This window comes from Aethalodelphis obliquidens, unplaced genomic scaffold (genome assembly GCF_003676395.1).
Source record: "Aethalodelphis obliquidens isolate GAN/ISIS:26980383/991018 unplaced genomic scaffold, ASM367639v1 scaffold69, whole genome shotgun sequence".
Lineage (NCBI taxonomy): Eukaryota > Metazoa > Chordata > Mammalia > Artiodactyla > Delphinidae > Aethalodelphis > Aethalodelphis obliquidens.
Window position 1 is genome coordinate 6,657,416 of NW_020838013.1, and position 9,452 is coordinate 6,666,867.

General features: G+C 56.4%; 1 protein-coding gene across 3 annotated transcripts in view; it reads left to right on the top strand.

Annotated features, from left to right (window-relative positions):
• The window catches only part of ANO1 (anoctamin 1), an 89,990-nt gene extending 81,215 nt beyond the window's left edge, over nucleotides 1-8,775 (top strand). For all 3 annotated transcript variants that reach the window (XM_027090101.1, XM_027090103.1, XM_027090102.1), the window contains 3 exons: nucleotides 968-1,152; nucleotides 5,385-5,490; nucleotides 7,134-8,775. In XM_027090101.1, the coding sequence (XP_026945902.1) occupies nucleotides 968-1,152; nucleotides 5,385-5,490; nucleotides 7,134-7,382 (540 nt within the window). In that variant the 3' untranslated portion in view covers nucleotides 7,383-8,775. The remainder of the gene's footprint in view (nucleotides 1-967; nucleotides 1,153-5,384; nucleotides 5,491-7,133) is intronic.
• The last annotated feature ends 677 nt before the right edge of the window (nucleotides 8,776-9,452 follow it).

Below are 9,452 nucleotides of genomic sequence, written 5' to 3' on the forward strand. Positions count from 1 at the left end.
CTCCCTGTCAGCCACCCAGTCCCGCTGGGTTAAGGCTTTGAATCCCCACTTACAAAGGGAGGCCGTGGCTGAGCTTGCACACTGGACAGCGACAGCTCCGCACCCCGACCCGGGCTGAGCTGGGGGCACATTTTGATGGGGAGAGGCTGGAAACACCAAGGTACAGCCCCTCTGGGGCATGAGCATGGGGGCGCTGAGAGCAGAGCAGCTAGGAACAAGCTGGACGTCTCGTGAGAGCAGCAACAATAATAATAATAGCAGCTAACATTTATTGAGCATCTAGAATGCTCCAGGCCCTTCTAAGCCCATTCAGTGCACCCACCCACGAGTGCACACACGGCCCATGGAGGCAGAGGGTTATTGCCCCATCTTGCAGGTGATACAGCCGAGGCACAGAGAGGTCAGGCGACTTGCCCGAGGTCACACAGCCAACAAGAGGCAGAGCTGGACTTTACCCCAGGCCGTCGGGTCCATGCTCTGATACTGGCCTTACACTGCGCTGCCCCGGGGACTGCTCTAGAATAGGGTGGGCTGGGTCTGAACTTCACAATCCACAAAGCACTTTCCCTCCCTGCCTCACTCTCTTTCAAACAAGCCAGGAAGGAGAAGCACCTAGAGCGGGCGCTGTTAGCCCTGTTTGACAAGAGAAAATGGAGGCACAGAGAGGTCAGGCGATTTGTCCAGGGCCACACAGCCAGTGAGAGGCAGCCAGCATGGTCCCCAAGCCTTCTCGTTCAGGGGCGCCCTGTTCCCAGCCCCCGGGCCCTCTCCTCAAGGTGCTGGAGGGGCCGACAGGAATGCCCCCAACCCTTCGTTTGTCACTCGACAAGCCGAGGCCATGGGGTCATGTTTGCCAACTTGGGTCACGTGGCCGGGCCCCAGGGCCAGCGCTGCCCTGGCTCTGGTGGGGTACATCCCCTCCCCCTCCCAGCGGGCGTCCACACTCACGGCTCTGTTCCCGCCCCAGGCATTCGTGATCTCCTTCACATCGGACTTCATCCCTCGCCTGGTGTACCTCTACATGTACAGTGAGAACGGGACCATGCACGGCTTCGTCAACCACACCCTCTCCTCCTTCAACGTCAGCGACTTCCAGAATGGCACGGCCCCCAACGACCCCCTAGACCTGGGCTACGAGGTGCAGATCTGCAGGTACCGCCCAGGCAGCTCTCTTTAAAGAGCCCCATTTGGTGGGCTTCTGCGAAAACCCCAGTTCAAGCCAGGATTCTTTCAGGGCAAATCACAGAACAGCTTAATCTTGCTTCAAGGGGGAAAAAAAAATATCCCTGGGGTGGGGGTAGGATGTGATTTATTAGTTCTTTAACTAAGAAGTCCGTGATAGGCTTCTGGCGTGGCGGGATCCAGGGGCTGCCTTGTCATCCGGCCCCATCCTGACACTGCCTCCCCGATTTTATACATTCCTGCATGTGGGCGTCATTTCCTGACAGGCAGTAAGCGTCCCCCAGCAGTCCTCTCTGCTCAGCAGTCCCACTAGGGGGGCTTTCTTTCCCACCCATCAGCAGAAGTCCTAGGATTGAGTCTCAATGACCTGTCTCGGGTCAGAGGCCCATTCCTGAACCAATCACTGTTGCCAGAGTGTGCGGGGATCTTGTTGGCTAGGTCTGGGTCGTGTGCCAGGGTATGGAGTCATAGCCATAGATTTGGGGCACCCCAAGGAAAACTGGGGTGCTGGGTCCTGGGCAGGCAAAAGCAACAGACGTCTGAGAGGGTCCAACCTGCAGGGCCCCATCAGCTGGCCAGACACTCAGGGCAGGCAGGTAGCACCCCAGGAAAGATGGAGGCGGGGAAGAGGGTGGGGGCACGAGTGAGGGGCAGAGCCAGGCCTGGCTATTCGCTGTGCATCTTCCAGGTGCCAGCCTGGCCGGGTTAGGGGCCGGGGGCTCAGGGCCGGGGCTCGGGCGTGGGCCACATGATCCCTGCTGCCCAGGGACTTTGTGCAGGGACAACAGAAGCATAAACAGATCGAGTTAAAGGGGTGATAGTAGCCGGAAGCCCGGGCAGAGGGTGGAGGCAGTAGGGGTCACTCCAAGGGGAGGGGCAAAGCGGGTAAAAGAAGAGTGGTGAGCAGGGGCGTCTGTGGGTGGGAAACTGCAGCCTGTTCTGGAGCATGAAGCATAAAGGAAAACGTGGACGGTAGGGCTGAAGGTGCGGGCAGGGGCACGCATCCCGGGTCAAGAAACAGAGGACTGTGGAGCGACTGGCCACGGGCTTTGCCATGAGGCTGAGACCGGGGAGGCAGAGTGGGGCACACTCAGCATCTGTGGGCAGTCCGCACCGCCTCCAGCCCAGCTGAGATTCAGAACACGAAAGACTGCAAGGGCCAGAGCACGTGTCACAAACCCACGCGATGACGCGCAGCCCTTTCTGCGTAGGGCGGATAATCTACCCCAAGGCTGTTTACTCTTACTTTGCCCATAGTTCTAGCAAGCTTACCTGTCTGTCTTCATACCCTTGCCCTAGTAGCAGGAAGCGGAGGAGACTGCCAGGGTCCAGGGTGCTGACAGCAACAAGCGGTGGCATGTGGCTGCTTGCAAAAAAAAAAAAAAAACTGGCCCAAGAAATGGAAAACCAGCACCGCGTGCGGTCATTGGAACAGGCAGGCAGACCTGTCCAGCACAGGTGCTACTGAGGGCTTTGCAACAGCAGATGTGCCCGGCTGACCCCGAGCGCTTAAAGAGAAATCACACGACGTGCCGTGTGTTCTGTGTCAGGGCAGGGACCACACCTACTCTGGGACCCGGTACAGCCAGGCCTGCCAACGAGAAAGGGCAGGTGACACACAAACAGGCAACACGACATGCTTCCCGCTTTTCAGAATCCCACCCACCGCATGTTTCAAGGCACATGTACGTGAGCACGTACATCACAGGAAAGGCCCAGGTGATCTGCTTCAACCCCCTGCGTGGTCGCCTCGGGCAGGGTCTGCCTGGAGAGCTGGGGGTCAAGGGCAGGGACTCAAGGTCCCTTCCTCGCCATCCTCCGCAGGCACGGGCCCCAGAGACCCCCGAGCTTCCGGTCCGGGACCCCTGCCGCTTCTCAGCCAGCGCTGCACTCCTCTCGCTTCGTGTGAACATCCCACGCCAAGAACACACTCAGGCTGACCTATTTAACTCAAAATGAAGTTTAGAGGAAGAATGATTTAGAACAAAGAAGGCAGGGATATAGGTGGTCATTTTATTATAAATTCCCTCAGAAATGTCAGTGTTGGTGTTTCCTGGGTAAGAATCGGGCATCGGGCATCCAGCCCCCGGAAGCACCTCCCCATCCATGCATCGGTCAGCAGTCCTGGCCACACAGGGGGAGGCCAAGGAGGCAGAGCAGAGACCTGGTTTTTAAGTGAGACCCTTGTTACTTTGACCCCCACAGAGAAGGAAGGCCATGGGCCAGTCCACGCTGCTCCCTGGGATTCGGGCTTTAGCCAGGCCCACCCAACCGTTGCCCACTATTAAGTGCTGTAGGTGCCGTGAGCTCTGTGCTGCCGGCCGCTCCCCTGTCAAGCTGCCTCCCAAAGGAGCAGCACCCAGCCCAGCCTGGGGCAGCAGGAATGGGAGAGGCAGCTTAGCAGAGCTGAGCGCTGTGACCCCTGCTGGCTACCATTTATTCCTGCACTGAAACAGACATGGTCTCATTGAATGCTCACAGCAACCCCAGAGAGGGCATTATTATTCTCCCCAGGGAGAGGTGGCAGGCTTAGCACAAGAGCAAAGCAAGGAAAACTGTAAGATCATCTCTGATAGAGGTCAGTGCAGGTGGTGGGGGTTGGCATCTGGACGGTTCTTATGTAAGTGGGCTTTGAGGGATGCATAGGAGTTTGCCAGGTGACCCAAACACATTTCCCAGCATCCTGGTGCAACTGGCCTTGAGAACAGAAAGAAGAGGGAAGAGAAAATGTGTGTGGCTTCTGACGCTGGGAGAACAGGGGATGCCTGTTCCCATCGGAGATCAGGTGGTGCATCTTCTGCGTGGCTCAGCACCTGGCACCAGAGGGTGTGTTCCCAGCCCAATCCTGTCTCTGGGGTTGGCAGCTTAGCTCTGAACAGGCCCTCCGAGGCTCCCATCCAGCTCCCTCAGACACAAAGCTCTGTGGGTGAGGGGCCCTGTCTGTGCCCCCCCGCAAGCTCTGCCCCTGGAATGCAGGGGCATGCAGTAGCTGCTCAATAAATACTTGCGACATGACTAAGTGAGGGAATGCCAGACCGAGGCCCAGAGAGGCCAAGCGATGGCGCAGGGATGCACAGCAAGGCGGGAGCCGGCTCTGGGTCTATGCGAGGCCTGTGCCCACAGAGCTAGGTGCCTCCTCTCCTGGTCTCCCCACCTGGGCCTCAGCTTTTCAGTAACCAGCAGGGCACAGCTGCAGCCCAGCACCTAGAAACCGCCCCGGCCATGGCTTCCTCACACGGCTTTAGGGAAGCTTTTCCCACACAGAGGGGGTCAGCCCCGTTAAAACCAAGCACCTCCCAAATTTTGGGGTGGTTGGTGGGGACAGAACCCGGGTTCTCATCCTCACTCAGCCCCACATCAGGCATCTCTGGGCCTCTGAGAAAAAGGCAGACCTAAAGCCCAGGAGGCACCCACCACTCCCGCTGCACAAGGGACAGAGGTGGAACCTTGGGGGCCAGGGAAGTAAGCAACCTTGTCTCCCAGCAGGCGCTCATGGGCAATGTCTGGAAGTGATAAGAGGGCCGGGCTGGTATTTATTACACGGAGATAAGGAGCTAACAGTTGGGAGAGGGAGAGACATGCCCCTCGGGCGCTGGGCCCCGTGGGGCAGGGCGGGCCTGGGGACAGTTCCCTGGTGCCCTGACCACAATAACTGTATGGTTAACGTCATACAAGGGCTACTTTAAGAAAACGTTTCATTTTTTCCAATAGTTTCCCCTACAGAGAAGGTCGAGACTGGAGACCTGGATTTCAGGGAGCCCTGCCTGGAGTTTTGTGGGTGATGGGGGGTGGGTTGAGTCTCTAGTCTTAGGGACCCCACCCCTCTTCAACCAGGGAGGCCCCACTTGCTTTGTGTGACCTACCAGAGTCTCAGGTGGGATTTCTTTTTAGAAAATGGGCTCCACTGCCTTCAAAAGTTTGGAACCCCTGGACCAGATGGTCCCGGAGCCTCTTTCTGTGGGCCCACAGCTGGACTTACGGGGACGCCCCTCTGGCCTGCCCAGCCCACGTGGGTGCCGGCACCCCGTCCAACATGGGGAGACTCCCTGGGCGTGTGAGTGGGCTGGAGGGGGGCCTCTTCCTCCAGGGAGGGTGCTGTCCTACAGTTGGCCCAGGGTCCGACTCAGGCTTTCCTGACACTCACAAGCCCCTCGGTGCAGCCAGACCCCAGTTCCTCTCAGAGACCCAACTCCATCTTGCAGGTACAAAGACTACCGGGAACCACCATGGTCGGAACACAAGTACGACGTCTCCAAGGACTTCTGGGCCGTCCTGGCCGCCCGGCTGGCCTTTGTCATCGTCTTCCAGGTGCGAGGGTCCTGTCTGCTTCCAGAAGGTTTGGGAATCGAGGCACCGAGGAGGTGCTCTGTGCCCAGAACAGGGTCAGGAGGACAGGAGCTGGCTGGCGTCGGGGGCTCGGAGGCTGGAGGACTTGCCCTGGGCACCCAAGGGTGGGGAGTGCTGGTGACCCCAGGCCCTGGGCAAGGACAGGTCCCAGCCCCTCCTCAGTTAAAGGAAGGCGGGAGCGGGGTTCCGGAAGGACTGGGGTCGTTTAGTTAAATGCAAGGCATCTTTATTGAAGGAGACCTCAGTCTCCCCTGTCACTGTGCAGCAGGAGACGTGCCCCAGTGGACAGGGCTGGCAGGGAGGGACAGGAGGGCAGTGGGCTCCCAGCTGACACCAGCGCTCCCCTGCCCCCCCGCAGCAGGCAGGGGACCTGGCCCCGCCTGGCCCAGTCTCTGGGGAGTGGGGCTAACTCTGAGGCCTGAGCGATTCCCAGTGGACAGGACCCCAGACTGGGGAGTGGCTGATGCATGCGGCCCTGAGGTCCCAGCCGGGGAGGCCACGCTGGGGTTGCCCTCCTGTGTGGCCCCCAGAACCTGGAATCCAGGAACTGGGTTCAAGCCCCAGCCCTGCCCCTTCTACACAGTGTGGCGCCTGGCAGGGCTTCCGGCCCCCGAGGCCCCACTGCCTTGTCCGCCAGCTTTCCATAACCCTCTGGAGCCAGAACTAGTGTCTGGGGCCCAGTTCCCCAGAAGCAGAGCCTGAGTCAAGGATTCTGGTGCAAGCCGGTCATTGAGGGGAGGCCCTGCAAGGGGCTGGGGGCACGGAGCTCGGCAGGGAGGGTGTCTGGGCTGGAGCATGAATCCCACCACACACGTGGGCCCACCTTGACGCAAAAGAGGGCCTTTAGTCTGCCCACCTGGCCAGTCATTGGCTGCAACCATCCAGGCTGGGAACAGGGAGACTGGGGGGACGGTTCCCTGGAGACGAGCCTCTGTGAGCCTTAGCGGCCAGCACCCACCACAGCTGGGGAGCGTGGACCCAGAAAGGTGATGGCGGATGGGGGGGCACCAGCACCTTCCGTGACAAGGTGACTAACTCAGCCATACGTACTAACAAGTGCTGGTCAGACGGAAGTTTAAAAACCAGAGATTTCCGTTTTTCCACGAAAGCCAACTCATTTGCACCCTATGGACCAGAAATGCATCCAGGGAGGCGGCAGCCGTTCAGGGTGATCCCGGGAGACCTGACAAATGGCAGAAGGGCCTGCGGAATCATCAGAGACAGTTTAAGCTCCCTGCGTTTCTGGTCTCTTTGTATTTTGACTATTCTCCCTTAAAGCCTTAACACTTGTTATATTTGGTGATGGGTAACCAATCAGATCATTTCTCAAGCCTCCCAGGCAAGAGATTCAGAATCACTCAGAGACGTTTCCTGTTTACTGAGCTCAGATTCTTTCAAGAAAGTCAGCCACCAGAGGTCCCCCCTGGCTGGTTTCCTGTTTCATTTATACCTTCCGGGAAACCGAGGCCTGGGAAGTCCAGGTGTGTCTGAGGTCCCAGGGCCGGGGTGTGACGGGGCGAGGCACTGCCAGCTGGGGTGCAGGTGGAAGTGGCAGTGCCTCCCAGGTCCTCCTTCCCACCGCCTGACGGTGACTCTCCTTCCAGAACCTGGTCATGTTCATGAGCGACTTTGTGGACTGGGTCATCCCTGACATCCCCAAGGACATCAGCCAGCAGATGCACAAGGAGAAGGTGCTCATGGTGGAGCTATTCATGAGGGAGGAGCAGGGCAAACAGCAGCTGCTGGACACGTGGATGGAGAAGGACCGGAAGAAGGCGGAGCCCTTCAACAACCACAGCCCCACCCCTCCTGCCCCGCCGGACAGCCCCGACTTCCCCGGGGGCGCCCCGTAGCTGCCGGGCATCCCCATCGACGACGCGCGCCCTCTCCCGGGGCAGGCGACTTCTCACAGCTCCCTGGTCCAGTGGCTCCTGGGTTTGTGGCAGGCCTGGAAGACCACTTTCTTCTGATAGGACAACATTTCCCCGTCTTTTTCTGTTTGTTTGTTTTTTTTCTTGTTTTTGCACAAAACCATTAGGCAGGGAATTCTGTTATCTTTAGGATTCAAGGTTAATCAGAATGATTGCTGGGGACAGGGTGATACACAGCAGATGCAGGCGCGTTGCGGAAGCGATGCTTGGAGTCTGGGGTCTCCTTGGCCGTTAGCGTGAGAAGCAGCTCCCAGAAGACATCTTCTTTAATCCTCCTGATGCCTTAAGAGAGAGGCGAGGTGGTATTCCAAGGCATTAGACAAAAGCTGGTGTGAGATTTGAGGGCAAACAGAGAAGTGGATGAGGAATAAACGATGCTGACACCAGTTCCAAAAGACATCACCTGTCTCTAGGTTGAAAAAGTGAGATTTTTCATCACCTTTTCTTTCCCTGGATTCAGAAACCGAGACACTGGTCAGAAAGAGAGGTGCCCTGGCTCTGTCCACTCAGAGGGCCAGGAAACTCTGAATTTACTCTTGGAGAACTAGCGGGGTGCAGGTGTCCTGAATGAGCGGTGACCGGCACCTCTGGGGTCCCCACCAGCAGCCACATGCTTCCCCCACCTCAGGGCGATAGAAAAACGGGCGGTGAGGGATTATGACCTCGGAGGCATTTCTGCAGACGGCTTCAGGGTTGCAAGAAGTCTTAAGGCTTCTGGGGGTACTTTTGCAGCTTCAGAATATTTATTGGGCTTTTTTTAAAATCAATTCTACAGTGGATGTAAGGGTTTTTTCTCTGTAGCTCAAAGGCGGAAGGCTTTTATTTTATTAGCTAACCAAATATCATTGAGAGGAATTTAAAATACTGTTAATACCAAAGATTTTTATTAATAAAGGCTTCTATTTTGGTAACACTTCTCTATATTTTTACTTACAGGAATGTTACTGTTGGACTATTATCATTTTAAAAGCTTGTGAAAACGAATCTCATAGCCGATAAGAATGATCTCAATTTGCAGCCATTATACTAACCGATGATCTGAAATTTCTCAAGCACCCAGAGAAACATAATAGAAATGTTTCACCAAAGGGAGGGACGAAAAGATAAACGTGTCTGTCTTGAACGTGTGGTCGGTGAGACGCTGACATTCCTGTGAGCTGTCAACTAGGGGGGACGTCCGTAGGCGTAGCAGATTTTTGTTATTTGCTAAAGTCATGCAATCTGATGCTTCTACTTTCTCTTGTACAGTAAGTGGTTTGAAATGGGGTTTTTTGTATATAAACATTGTATTAAAAATGAGGTGATTACCAAAAAACCTTTTATGGAAACCATTCTTTTTTTAAAAAAAGTGAGTGTACACAAATCCACAGAGGACCGTGGCTGAACGCTCATCTGAATAAATTTGCATACATGACACCTTCCTCTCAAAGCCTGTCCACGTGACTTCTGCCCCCGGAAACTCGAGGGGCCAAGCCCAGAGCCCCGTGGTTGGACCTGCACATGTGGAGGGACCCATAAACCTCCACACCCTCAGCCCCAGACACATGGCTCTTCAGGATGTTCCCGGGACGTTGTCTGTCCGCGAGTACGTGCATGGGTGTGTGTGTGCACACGTGTGTGGTTTGCGTGCATGTGCGTTTCTGTGTTGTTTTGTCTGTGTGTGTGCATGCCTGTACCCGTATGTGCGCCGGGGAGGGGGGAATTGTGGTCACACCTTCCCAGCAGCCTCTTCCACAATACCCAGATCCCAACCCCTGGTGCCTGCAACCCGACAGAGTTTTTAGTATTTTGGATTTTGTGGACCTAAAATTTCCCCCAAGCCTTTTTGGGACCATCCCAGGGTTGCCAGTGCTTTCATTTGGGCCAGTGGGGGCACTATTTCTTTAATTCATTACCTATAATCACCATCATTTCATGAAAGAAAGACTATCTTTCGCACTCAAACGTCAGCAAGACCTCGACCCGCACACCCGCAGGGCCAGGGAGGGCCTC